The following is a 14,503-nucleotide window of genomic DNA, read 5'->3' as shown; positions in this document are numbered from 1 at the left end:
TCCCCTTCACTCACCTTCTGACTGCCCACCTCCCTGGCCGACCATTCCACTGTACCCTATAGAACCCTGTTCCTTTATCAATAAACTCTCCTACATCCTCTGCTTCTTCAGAGAGTTTTCAGGTTACTTCTTTTCTTGTTGAGACTTGACCCTCTTCCAGGACTCCTCTTGTAGTCCCTCTGCAAGAAGGCTTCTCACTTTCCCACCCGCCACACGCCATAAAACTAGGCGGTGGAGTCAGCATTGCCTCATTAGCCCCTGTCCTGCCATCCTGACTTCAGTAGCTGTGTGGTTTCCTGATCCCTCAGTCCTTTGTCTCCTCTTCACATCACTTTGGCCACTGGCTCCCATGGTCACACCCTGAACTTCTTACTAACCCCAAACTAGTGCCTTTGTGATCCCAAAATCAAATATCCTATACTACCTGTTCTCCCACTCCCTGTCTCCCACAAGGCCCTGGTTTACTCATGTCAAAATGGGTGTAATGATAACGACGATTTATTCTCTTTTTTTTAAGATTTTATTTATTTATTTGACAGAGAGAGACACAGCGAGAGAGGGAACACAAGCAGGGGGAGTGGGAGAGGGAGAAGCAGGCTTCCTGCAAAGCAGGGAGCCCGATGTGGGGCTCGATCCCAGGACCCTGGGATCACGACCTGAGCCAAAGGCAGACACTTAACGACTGAGCCACCCAGGCGCCCCAACTATTCATTCTTCACAGGAATAATGAGATAACATACAAAACTGTCCTTTTAAAGTTGTGAAACAATATGAGAACAGATGGTGTTGTGTTTATGTAGCCTCAGGTCTTCTGATTACTTTCTCTTTCTCCTCCTGGAAGGCCATGTAGTAAAATGGAAAGAGCACAAAACTGGGGCCAGCTAGATCTGGTTTTCAATCCTTGTTCCACCAGTTGCTTGCTGTATGATCCTATGCAAGTTGCATAATTTTTTGAATACACACACACACACATCAAGCTCATTTGTAGAAATATCAATAATGAGAGCTACCTCCCAGGGTCATTATGAAGACCAAATAAGAAAATGAGATAGCTACTGAAAAGAACTTGATACAGTGTCAGGCACATAGTAAGCACTCAATAAACAGGAAACACTGTGGTTATAACAGAAAAACAAATGCTATTTTTAGCCACAAGCGCCTTCTAAGAAGGATAGACCCTAACGTACAGAAGGCCCTTTTGTCCTACTCAGGGCCTTGAAGAGTGTGGATATATAAGGATGGGAAGAGAAGGAGGAACACTGTATTGCTCTGGATAGAAAAGGGAGGAGAATTTAGAATTCACTTGGCAAAGTAGGAGGGAGAGGCAGAAGATGAGTAGAAAAATCAGTGTAAGGGTAGGTGCTACATGGGTAAAAGGTCAGAAGAAACTCTCCCATACCAGGTGGACAAAAAAGTGTTTAAGCTCTAGGATGCATAAAATGGGATACGTTGTCAAGTGTACGATGTGACCACTTGCTGTGACTCTTGAGACCTCAGTAAAGGCTGTTAAACTCAGGAATGCTGTCTGAGGGGAGTACTGAGGATGAGTGAGTAGGGAAATTGTGCAATGGGCTTTGTTTTTCTGAGTTGAAAATGGAGGCTAGGGGCAGAGACTATGAGAGCACAGCCCTCACATTATTTACAAAAATTTCCAGGAAGGCTTAGAACTTATAAGGATTGTAAAATATGAAAATGGAAGTTCAAGCCCATTGCATTTAGATCTTAAGGGGGCAGAGAGGCCACTTCTTTTTTTTTTTTTTAAGATTTTATTTATTTATTTGACAGAGAGAGACATAGTGAGAGAGGGAACACAAGCAGGGGGAGTGGGGAGAGGGAGAAGCAGGCCTCCCGCTGAGCAGGGAGCCCGAGGCGGGGCTCGATCCCAGGACCCTGGGATCATGACCTGCGAAGGCAGACGCCCAACGACTGAGCCACCCAGGCGCCCCAGCGAGGCCACTTCTGACACTTGAGCTGTATCAATTATGTCCCCCAATAGCTATCTCCCTATTAACTAGCAGGTTACCACCAGAGAGAAGAACAAATCAAATTGTATTTAACTGTCTTCACTTTCAGATCTAAATGCCCACATAAAAACAGGAAGAAAGACTTATTCTACCCCAAAAGTCTACTTTTTACCTTGGATGATATTGATTAATAACTATAATCATTAAGGGGTCCCAGGTGGGGGTGCCTGGGTGGCTCAGTCGTTAAGCGTCTGCCTTCAGCTCAGGTCATGATCCCGGGGTCCTGGGATTGAGCCCCCCATCGGGCTCCCTGCTCCGTGGGAAGCCTGCTTCTCCCTCTCCCACTCCCCCTGCTTGTGTTCTCTCTCTCGCTGTGTCTCTCTCTGTCAAATAAATAAATAAAATTAAAAAAAAAAGGGGGGGTCCCAGGTGGCTCAGTCCGTTAAGCGTCGGACTTTGGCTCAGGTCATGGCCTCAGGGTCCTGGATCTGTTTGTCCCCTTGCCCCTCCCCCCTCCCCCACTCATGCACTCTCTCTCTCTCAAATAAACAAATAAAATCTTTAAAAAATATAACTATAGGGCGCCTGGGTGGTTCAGTCGGTTAAGCGACTGCCTTCAGCTCAGGTCATGATCCTGGAGTCCTGGGATCGAGTCCTACATCGGGCTCCCTGCTCGGCGGGGAGTCTGCTTCTCCCTCTGACCCTCTTCCCTCTCGTGCTCTCTCTCTCTCATTCTCTCTCTCTCAAATAAATAAAATAAAATCTTTAAAAAAATAAATAAAATAAATAAAAAATATAACTATAACCATTAAGGCTGTAACATATGATGGGTTCATTCATATCTTTATCTCATTTAATCCTCAGTACAATCATGCAATGTATGAATTGTCATCCCCTTTTTATAAATGAGGAAACAGAACTCAGAAAATTCGAGTGACTTGCCAAGGGTATATATCTGGTAAATGGCAGAACCAGATACCAAGTCTATCTGATTCCAAATCTAGGACTCTTTCTATTCGACCCCAGAATTATGGTTGCTCAGTGAGTACCACTGTGGTGAAGAGTCCTACAAAAAAAAAAGTTTCCTTAAATCTTTTCTAATTGCCAGAGTAATCAGCTTTCTCCAGCTCATGGTTTTTATATGAAATATAAAATTGATGCTTTTTACTGAGTGAGAATCAGTCACTTAGAAAAGGTAGTATCATAAGGGTGGATATCATTTGGAATGTTCAGATCTTTACAAGGTTCAAATCCACACCCCAGTGTGAGTCTCTCATGACCGGCCTAGGAACTTAGGTGTGTTGACAGGTTAAGTGTTTTCATCTGACCCCTTCAGAGGTTGCCTCATACAATGAGGGAGCTTACACAGGTGCCAGAAGGTCACCAGAACCTGTGAAGCAGCTCTAGAAACACAGGGTTCAATGAGAGGCTTGGTGGAAGACAGGACTGAGAAGAGGCAGGGGCCAGATGATCTTAAGGCCTCATAAATCATGTTAAAGACTTGGGAATTTACCTTGCAAGCCAAAGGCTTTAAGCAGTGGAGGAACATGGTTACATCTGCCTATAGTAAAGAATGCTCTGATCACGGTGGGTATGACAAATTGAATGGGAAAGGTAGGGAGCAGGGAGATAGCACTCAACAAATAGGGAGCACCATTAGAGATTGCTGTGATAATCCAGGTGAGAGATGAAGAGGAACAGAACTCATATCCTAGCGGTAGGGGAAAGTGAAAAGTAGGGAGATTTTATATGTATTTAGGAAGGATTAAATGTGAGATGTGAGGGAGAGGGAACTGACATAAACAACCAGGTAGACAGGGAAGCTATTTACTGACAACAGGAGCACAGAGGTTGTTTTAGTTACCTATGGTTGTGTAACAAACCACTCTCCAAAATTCATCGCTTAAAACAGTAATAATGTATTGTTTCTCATAATTCTGTGGATGGCTGAATGGATTAGTCTGCTGGTTTTATTTGACATCAGCTGGAAGGTCCCCTGGACCGGGAGGTCTAAGATGGCCTCACTCACAGGTCTGGCAGTTGGTTCTGGCTGAGGGCTGGCTGCCATGGCTATTCTCCAATTCTAATCCACCAGTAGGCTAGACCAGTTTCCCTGGTGGTCTCGGGGCACCCTTCTAAGACGGTAAATGCAGAAGATGCTATCTCTTAAGGCCTAGCCTCAGAAATTGCATAACATCCCATGTACTTTATTCTATTGGCCAAATCAAGTCACAAGCACAGCCCAGATTCCAAGGAGTGGAGAAATAAATGTCACCTCTGATTGGGAAGAACAGCAAAGTCACATCACAAAGGGGCATGGAGAGGATACGGGGAAGAGAGAAATCTATTGCCTTTCACCAGTCTACCACAGGAGTGAGAACAGATTTAGATAATGAGTATCCCAAATGCCACCTCATGCACTAATCATTCCTTCCTTCTCTGTGCTTCAGTTTCTTCATTTGTAAAATAAATGAACATGCATGGCCATTCTCCCCACCAGCGTAAGTTTATAAGTGAAATTGGTTAAAATGTACATTGAGGACGCTACCCCATCATCAGGCATCAGGGCATACCACAGTCAGCAAGAATGCAATCTGAGACACGCAGGGAAACATTCAAGAGGTGAATAGTAAGAACCCAGGCACCACCCAGCACCCCCTCCCTCTTTCTTCACCCACCTTACCAGTCCCTCACAGAAGCTGATCCATTCTACCTCCTGACTGCTCTCCATTCCTTTCTCTCCTTTCCAGGGCCACAGCCTCCTCACTCTCCTACTGCTACCATAGCCTCCAATTTCCCCTGTAATCCAAGCTTCACATTGTAGCAGCAGAGGGCTCTCGCAAAACCCAGTTTAAAATCCCCTACCACGGGGGTGCCTGGCTGCAGGTGACTCTTGATCTTGGGGTTGTGAGTTCAAGCCCCTTGTCGGATGTAAATGTTACTTAAATAAATAAAATAAAATATTTAAATCAACAAATAAACAGACAGAACCCTGCTCATTAGAAGGTTACGAATCCTAGGAGGGGAGACAAACAAATAAGCAAACAAAATACATAAGATAATTTCAGTTAGTGATGAGCACATTTGAGGAAATATTCCAACAAGAGGAATAAAAGTAACTAGGAGAGGGGATTATTTTAGAATGATTAAATAGAGAAAGCCTCTCTGAGGGAAATGACATTTGAGTTGAGACCCGTAGGAGGAGAAGGAGTCAGCTCATTCCAGAGATGAGGAACTTAAGGGCCAGAGAGGACAGGTGAGTCTCCCAGGGTGAGACTATGGCTAACTGACCAAACTGAAAACCTCCCCTCTTGCAGGATGCGCATGGGCACAGCGATGGTCTGTGGTCAGGGTCTTTGTGTCCACAAGCCCACTCTGGGCACAAAGTCCCCCTTTGTCTCATCAGTTACCATTCACCACTGACCAGTTCTTTTTTTGGACCATCTCTATTAAATAAGGGAACTGAATTAAAATGAACCCCAAGGCTTTCTAAGATAAACCTGTGTGGGATAATCAAAAGCACATAAGCTTTGCAATCAGAGAGGACTAGGTTCAAATCCAACTTTCACTAATTGTAGTTACGGGATTAAATTTCTCTTGATCACACAGGTTGCTCATCTGTAAAAAGGGGATGAGAATTACTTTACTGGCTCTTTGGGAGAGTTAAATTAAAAGTGATAATGTACGTACGGGGCGCCTGGGTGGCTCAGTCTTTAAGCGTCTGCCTTCGGCTCAGATCATGATCCCAGGGTCCTGGGATTGAGCCCCACATCGGGCTCCCTGCTCGGCGGGAAGGCTGCTTCTCCCTCCCCCACTCCCCCTGCTTGTTTCCTGTTCTCGCTGTGTCTCTCTCTGTCAAATAAATAAATAAAATATTTAAAAACAAACAAATAAATAAATAAATAATTTAAAAAGTGATAATGTATGGAAAATAGGTAGTGTATAATAGGATATTACAAAATACCAGCTACTTTAAGGGATCAGATAGCTCTTATAACTAAATCCATCATGCTTGCCGATGGTTTCCCCCTTCAAATACATGTCCAGGGACCTGAAGAACAGTTACCACTTACTTAAAATCTTTAAAATAAGTCAGGTTGCTTTTCTAGTTTTGGAAGAATGTCTCCTCTATTTGTCTTTCTCCCAGGGCTTGCTAAGGTAGCCTAATGACCCTTTGCAAAGGTTCAGTCTCATACTCCCTCTTGTGCTCTACATGGGAACTGCATTATCTCAGGACTGACCAAAAGCTATGGTGCTGAAATCAACCTGACTATAGGGGAGAAAAAAGGGAACTAACATTTTTTTAAAGTAAAAAAAAATTACGTTGGGCGTACCCAATGTAGGGCTTGAACTCATGACCTGGAGATCCAGAGTCACATGCTTTACTAACTGAGCCAGCCAGGTACCCCCAAAGGGAACTAACGTTTGATAAGCACCTATGTCATTCTTGGAACCTCTGAAGTAGCTTCTCAGGTCTCTCATCAGCCATTCAACAGAAAAGGAAACTGAAACTCAGCAAGATTAAATGACTTTTCCAAGTATCCATGGATAAGAGACAAAACAGACCTAAATAAAGGAAAGAACTGGAAAAATCAGTGATGTTTGTTGCACTATAGAATAAAATTCAACCTCTTTAGCGAACTTGATCAGATCTTTTTTCTATCTTTATCTCTCATCACTAATGCTTTTGGTCCCAGCTCTCTGGACACACAGAATGACTTTAAACCTCAGTGTTTTTGCACAGGACTTTTCTACCTCACGTGTCTTCAATACCCCTCCTTTATCTAGAAAACTCCTTACTCATCCTGCCATCCATCCCACCCTTCTTACTTGGAGATAATTTAATCACCCCTTCCTTCCTACTATTTCTGGACCTTAGGCTTGCTGTTGATACTGAGAGCTGAAGTAAAATGTTCAGCCCTAGGAAATTAACACTGCCCATGCTTTCATTCAACAACTATTTATTTATGGTATACAGGTATGGTAGCAGTCGAGCACTAGAAAAATAATAAGCAAAACAGAGTCTATTCTCACAGAGCTTATGTTTTAATGAGGAAATCAGACATTAAATAATCACACCAATAATTAACATTGTGATAATTGTTTTGAAGGAAAAGTAGTGAGGATATAAAAGAAAAGGCCATTTTGGTGGCATGATCAGGAAAGGCTTTTCAAATTAACATTCAGGTGGGATTTCTGAAGAATGAGGTAGGCGAAAATATGGGGAAGGACACTCCAGTGAGAGAAGAGCATGTGTAAAGTCACGAGGAACTCTGAAAAATGGAAAGAACACAATTGTGGCTGGAATACTCACGACAGACTGAGAGAATTACATGCATTGAAGATGGAGAGAGACGTGTGGGCCTAAAATTATAGCATCCACTTAAACAATATTACTGATTTTGGATTTCATCCTGAGAATAATGGAAGAGAGACAATAAAGAGTTTCAAGCAGGGAAATGATATAACCAGAATTTAATATAGAGAGTAGTCTCTGTGGAGAACAGCTGGAGAGAGGGGCAAGGATGGAGGCAAGGACACCACCTAAACAGCTATTCATTTATTTAGCTGTTTCATTAATATTTATTTTTTTATTTTTTAAGATTTTATTTATTTGACAGAGAGAGACACAGCGAGAGAGGGAACACAAGCAGGGGGAGTGGGAGAGGGAGAAGCAGGTTTCCTGTGGAGCAGGGAGCCCCATGCGGGGCTCGATCCCAGGACCCTGGGATCATGACCTGAGCTGAAGGCAGACGCTTAACAACTAAGCCACCCAGGCGCCCCTGGGAAATTTTTTTTTTTTTAAGATTTTATTTGACAGAAGGGAATTTTTTTTAATGTTACATTTTATTTTTTTAAATATTTTATTTATTTGACAGAGAGAGACACAGCGAGAGAGGGGACACAAGCAGGGGAAGTGGGAGAAGGAGAAGCAGGCTTCCTGCGGAGCAGGGAGCCCGACGAGGGGCTCTATCCCAGGACCCTGGGATCATGACCTGAGCGGAAGGCAGACGCTTAATGACTGAGCCACCCCAGGTGCCCTGGGGAATTTTTTTTTTTTAAATCGTGATAAGATATAACCACTTTTAAGCGTATACTTCTATGGCATTAAGTACATTCATTGTTATGCCATCACCACTGTCCATCTCCAGAATTGTATCACCTTTCTCAACTGAAATTCTGTAAACACTAGCTCCCCACCCCGCCTTCCCTTAGCCCCTGGCAACCACATTTTACTTTGACTATGAATTTGACTGGTACCTCATATGAGTGTAGCCATATGATATTTATCCTTTCGTGACTGACTTGTTTTACTTAGCATAATGTCTTTAAGGTTCATTGATGTTGTAGCATGCACCAGAATTTCCTTTCCTAAGACTGAACAACATTCCATTGTACGCATACATTTTGTTTATCCACTCATCTGTGGATGGACACTTGAATTGCTTCCATCTTTTGGCTGTCATGAAAAATACTATGAACATGGGTGTGCAAATATCTATTCAGGTCTCTGCATTCAATTCTTTTGGGTATATATCCGGAAGTGGAACTGGTGCATCGTATGGTAATTGTTTAATTTTTTGAGGAATCCCGGGAAATCACTTTTTAAAAATTTTTTTATTGTTATGTTAATCACCATATATTACATCATTAGTTTTTGATTTGGGAAATCACTTTTTTTTTTTAAAGATTTTATTTATTTATTCATGAGAGACAGAGAGAGAGGCAGAGGGAGAAGCAGGCTCCCAAGGAGCAGGGAGCCCGATGCGGGACCCGATCCCAGGAGTCTGGGATCATGACCTGAGCTGAAGGCAGACGCTTAACCATCTGAGCCACCCAGGCGCCCTGGGAAATCACTTTTAAGAAAATGATCTGCATATCAATTCACTAAAGTTTCTGTGTCCATGTATCTCTTATAAAGTCTGTACCCCAGATTGAAAACTCCTGTTCTGAGTCACACCTTGGAACATAAGGGAGGGAATGCAATGTGTGGTGGGAAAAAAAGCATGAGTTTGAAGTATGAGAGGCCTGGTTAGAATTCAGTATTTATTTAGTCTAGAAACTGTGGGCAAGACAATTCCCTCTCCATAGTTTCCTATTCCATAAATGAGACTAACAGTACTTATCCCACAGAACTATAAAGAGAAGAGATGAAAGGAACCTACTGGAGAGGTTGACAATTCACTTGAAGCTACACTGTTCTGGGAGCTTGGGACACAGGGAGCACGGCCACCTGGTTAACAGCCACAGATGTGCAGAGAATACAGTATAATGTAGTGTGGGGCCAGGACTGATGTGCTTGGCGGAGTAGGTACATGAGAAAGGTTAGGAAAGGTCTCAGGAAGAGGGGGCAGTAGAAGCAAGCCAAGCAAAGATACAAAAGCATAAAAAAGCATGTTGCAAGGGGAACTTGAACAGTTAAATTTGGTGTCACCACAACACAAAATGCAGACATGAAAGGGAAGAAGCAGGCAGCTTTTTTTTTTTAAAGATTTTATTTATTTATTTGAGAGAGAGAGCATGAGAGGGAAGAGGGTCAGAGGGAGAAGCAGACTCCCTGCTGAGCAGGGAGCCCGATGCGGGATTCGATCCCAGGACTCCAGGATCATGACCTGAGCCAAAGGCAGTTGCTTAACCAACTGAGCCACCCAGGCGCCCAAGCAGGCAGCTTCTTAAAGGCCACGGTAAAAGGGGAGGGGGGGTGGGAGGATGGGTTAGCCTGGTGATGGGTATTAAAGAGGGCACATTCTGCATGGAGCACTGGGTGTTATGCACAAACAATGAATCATGGAACACGACATCAAAAACTAATGATGTAATGTATGGTGATTAACGTAACAATAAAAAAATAAAATTAAAAAAAAGCCACGGTAAAGATCTTGACTTTCTTCTGTGCCTTGGTTTCACAAATTCTTCTGTAAAATGAGGACTGTTGTATACCTTTCTCATACGGCTGTTAGGATTAAATGCAAACGAAACAGGATAACGTACACACAACACTTAGAAGAGTGCCTGGCACATACTGAGGCCCAAATATCTCCTTCTGTTAATACTACTGTCTTGAGGTGGCAAGAAAGGCTTTAAGCAGGGGAGTGACGCTGTCACATTTGCATTTTTAAAAGATCAGCAGAGGGAAGCAAGGATGGATTGTAGGAGGAGAGAGTATTGGACACAAGAGGCTGTCACAATAAATTGTCTAGAAATAGAAAAAGCCTGCCCTGCCCAAAACAGTGACTATGAGGAGAGAGGGAATTCAGCTTAATAGCAGAAGAGATGAGCTCTGATGCCCATTTGAATGTGGGAGGAGCAGGAGTGGGAAGAGTCCTAGATGAGGTCTTCATGGTTAGTTTTCTTCCTGCAGTGATCTCCATCCCTCCCTCCATTCTCCAATAACAAAAAGGCCATCACAACACATTTCCTTTGAAAGTTTTATTAAAGTTTAATGGAACAATTAATATTTGTAAATTTTTTTTGTTAACCTCAGTACAAAAATACAGTTGATGACTTGACAAAATTGGCTCCACCTAGGGCTTGAAGGTTTCTGTTTCTGTAATAGTAACAGGGAAAAGCATGCTTCCAGCTGGGGCTGAGTCCAAACACACAGCCATTCCTGCATACACATGCGTGCAAACAGGGAAGCCCAAGCAGGAGAAGAGAATGGAAGTTGCCGGGATTCAGGAAGAAGCCCAAGATTATTCCCAGGAGAAAAGAAGAAACAGGCTGGTCTCCTCGACGGGGGTAGAATTTCTGATTTACATTTGAGTTTGTTTTTTTAAATGATAAACTATTTCTGCAATTTTAATACTGTAGAAAAGATGCTACTGGTCTCCTTTCACCACCAAGGTGAATAAAGCGGGAGGAAACGGAAAAAGATTCCAATATTGAAGTGTGAGGAGTACACCTCCAAATGGCTCAAGTTTTGTGTCAAAAGCTGTCATTCTTTACATTCCATGACAAACAGACGTCTAGGAGGGGGCAGGAGAAGAAGTTTGCCGTGGTCCGCTGGATCCACAAACGTGGAGACCAGCTCCTGTCAGCAGAAGTCTTCCACAGTGAGAGCGCTCCTCCCCATGTAGGCAGGAGCAAGGTTTCCTGGTTGGTTTAATTGTTCTGAGCGATTCCTCAATATTCCCTCCCCTGCTGCCTTCCTTCCAGAACACTAACTCTGATGAAAGAAGGGATATATTCATGTTACAGCTCATCTTCAAGATGTTTCTCTCTGAAGGCATCCCCCGTCAGCCTCTCCTGAGCTTCCTTCATCCCCTGAACAACTGTGAAATAAAGGTTGGTGGGGGGGGGGGGAGTATGAGGTAGGTTTTTAATATCTGACATTTGACAACTAACATAGATTTTTATTATAGGAGAAATATGACAGGAGCACAGGATCTGGACTCTAGATCTAGTTCTGGATTTTAGTCCTGGAAAATTATTTACCTCTTTGAATTTGTTTCCTCATCTATAAAATGAGGTAACGCTACTTACTTCACACAGGATTAGTATAAAAATTAAATGAATGGATAATAAAAGAGATTTATAAATTATGAAATACAACAAAAGTACTACTAGTTACTATGGCTTATCCTCCAGGATTAGGGCTGAATCCCTGTTACAGACTACAGATGTTCACTTGTCTTTAAGGGAATAGAAAACACCCTCCTACCATGATAGTCTTTTGATGAATGCTGCATTTTTCATTTCCTGGGGAAGTTACAGGAGCGTATGTGCTCAGAGGGGGTATGGTCTTCAAGGAAGCAGGCAGTCATTTCTAGCATCAACTATACCAAGAAGCAACCAAGTTCTCAGTCAAAAAAAAGAGCTGAACTATCTCAGGATAGCTCTCTTGTCGACTCAGCGTTGAGGGCAGCTGTTTGGGGACAGGCTCTTTATAGAGTGACAGGCCAGGAGCTGGGTTGAGCCAGAGCCTATAAATCTCAGAAAGCAAGCCTATAACCTCATAAGAGCCAGGTGGTAGAGTTTGTTATTTCCCTTTTGCTGGGCCTAAGCCTTTAGTAAAGCCAGGCTTGATGTTCCAGTTTCGTGTCAGCTGAGCCATGGGGGATCCAGGCAAGGGTCTTGTGTCCACATTTGGACTAATGTGTTAAAAAATGATGTCAATGGCAAGTTGGATGAAACTCTGAAGGGAAGGGGGATCTCTAGGGTCAAGAGTTGGGGACCTAAAATCTAGCTGCCCTTCCCATGTGGGAAATTTCCCTTTAACACCAGCCTCCGGTGATCTGCATTTGGGTAAGGAAGATGATATTCTCCTTACCCATGGGAAGGAGATAACCTCTCCATATCTCTCTCCTCTCCCTATTCTGAGAAATAAGAGTTCCAAGGACTCAGAACTTAAAGTGAGCAACAACCTGGCAGCATGGCAATGCAGGACACATGGCAACTTAGCAAACAACCCCCTCTTATAGATGACAGGAGGAACTTTGGAAGGAAAACAGGGACAGTACTTAGCATGAATTCCAACCCCTGCTTCTAGAATGACTGTGCTCAAGGATGAGAACAAGAAGGCCTGACATGATTTCAACCTTCCTTCACCGGTTTGTGCTGATGCTATTCTCTCTGCCTGGAACATGCTTTTTGCATTCTTCTGCTGGCTAGATCTCATTCTTCAGGATTCAGTCCAGTCCCTATGTCTTCCAGCAAGCCTGCCGTACTCTCCACATTGGGCTACACTCCCCACCCTTGCTTCCATAGCTTGAAATGTCCTCATATCTGTTCATAGAGACAAATTTTTATCCTTCTAGGTCCAGTTAAAGCTTACTATTGATGAAACCTTTTAGACTTGATCACCTAATGGCATTCCCTCTCCTCTGAATTCTTATAGGAAGAGTAGCATTAGCACAGTGGGAAAAAAGTCAAGTTCTGGACTGAAATTCTAGCTCTGCCACTTAATTTTGAGACCATAGGCAAGTGACTATCTCCATGAGCTTCAGTTCTTCAATTTCCCTTGGTTCATTTCATTCATTACATTCACATTGTAAGCAGCTAGGGAAGGGGCTCAGTCTCATCTTTCTCCTATATTTTACACAGGTTCTAGCCAAAAGCTAGTCATGTTGGAGATGCTCAGCTAACACACAGCAATGATTTTCCTCCCATAGACCTTGCATGTGGTTCATCCTAGTTAAATTTAGCAGCAATTCTCCCACTTTCTCAACATAACCATACCTTGTTCAGCACTGATGTAGAAATACTTGTAGCTGGGGTTTCCATTCTCATTGATGATTTCAGGATGCACCTTGCCACTGGGATCTATTGTAGACAAAAATGGCACAAGGATTGCAATAATGATAACAGAAAGGTATTTCAAATTCTCTATAGTACATTAGGCCCTCTAGAAAATGAGACCTGCCTATCTTTGCAGCCCATTATCTCACCATTCTACCCTTTGTGTTTTATGCTGTAATCGCAGTGAATTCCTTGCAGCTCCCTGAACTCAAGTCCCCCATGCCTTGGCATATGCTGTTCTCGCTTCCTGCCATGTTCCCTTTCTTCTTGATGATGGTGGGATCCTACATTTCTATTTGTCTCCCCCACAGAATCCAGCGGAATGCTGAGCAAAGATTAGATTGTCATTAAATTTAACATCTTTTATAAATTGTTTGTGGAAAGACATTTGTCTGGTTACAGTATTCCACTGCCTCAGTTGCACTATGAGGTCAAGGGTAGGAATTGTGGCTTATCTCTGTCCCTGTAGTGCCTAGCACTATGCTTGACATATGACTGATACACAAATGAATAATGGTGATCAGTATTCTGTCACTGCTCACAAAAACAGTTAATGAAAAAAATTTTCCTTCAGACTTGAAGTTCTGGCATTTGGAACTCCCCCACACTTTCTTGAAACTGGCTTTTGTTTGTTTTTGTTTTTAACCATCCTCATATAGCGTCACTAGAGTCAGTACCTTGACTCCTTTATCTCTTTACCACATCACAGATCCCCAGATTAAGATTTCACCTTACCCAGGAAAAGGATTCGCGGAATATAACCCCCATCAGGGCTGAAATCTTCATCCTTGGGCTCCTCTTCATCCTATTAAGTATAAACCTTAAGTCAGATCATGTCCTTTTTCTCTTCAAAACCTTTCAGTGGTGGGGGACTCTCTCTCCCTCTGCCCCTTCACCCTGCTCTGTCTCTGTCTCTCTCTCTCAAATAAATACATCTTTTTATTTTAAAGATTTTATTTATTTATTTCAGAGAGAGAGAGAATGAGAGATAGAAAGCACGAGAGGGAAGAGGGTCAGAGGGAGAAGCAGACTCCCCGCTCAGCAGGGAGCCCGATGAGGGACTCAATTCCGGGACTCCAGGACCATGACCTGAGCCGAAGGCAGTCGCTTAACCAACTGAGCCACCCAGGCGCCCTTAAATAAATAAATCTTAAAAACAAAAACAAAAAACCTTTCAGGGGCTTCCCCTCTCATTCAGGGTAAAACCCCAAGTCCCAAGTGGCCTAAGAGGCCCTACATAATCTGCCACCTGGGCACTTCTCTGACTCTATGTCCTACCCCTTGTTCAGTCTTTTTCAATG

At 43.1% G+C, this 14,503-nt stretch overlaps 1 protein-coding gene across 2 annotated transcripts in view; it reads right to left on the bottom strand.

The window, feature by feature from the left end:
* Positions 1 to 10,379: 10,379 nt before the first annotated feature.
* TXNDC12 (thioredoxin domain containing 12) overlaps positions 10,380 to 14,503 on the bottom strand; it is a 31,116-nt gene continuing 26,992 nt past the window's right edge. The window contains exons 5-7 of one of the 2 annotated variants that reach the window (XM_025871604.2): positions 13,938 to 14,007; positions 13,143 to 13,226; positions 10,380 to 11,130 (exon numbers count right to left, since the gene is read on the bottom strand). In XM_025871604.2, the coding sequence (XP_025727389.1) occupies positions 10,931 to 11,130; positions 13,143 to 13,226; positions 13,938 to 14,007 (354 nt within the window). In that variant the 3' untranslated portion in view covers positions 10,380 to 10,930. Of the gene's footprint in view, positions 11,237 to 13,142; positions 13,227 to 13,937; positions 14,008 to 14,503 lie in introns of both variants that reach the window. The other variant, XM_025871606.2, reaches the window with a different exon arrangement.

Source organism: Callorhinus ursinus, unplaced genomic scaffold (assembly GCF_003265705.2).
Source record: "Callorhinus ursinus isolate GAN/ISIS: 27379988/994484 unplaced genomic scaffold, GSC_fseal_2.0 scaffold9, whole genome shotgun sequence".
NCBI classification, from domain to species: Eukaryota; Metazoa; Chordata; class Mammalia; order Carnivora; family Otariidae; genus Callorhinus; species Callorhinus ursinus.
This window is presented reverse-complemented; position numbering and strand designations above follow the sequence as displayed.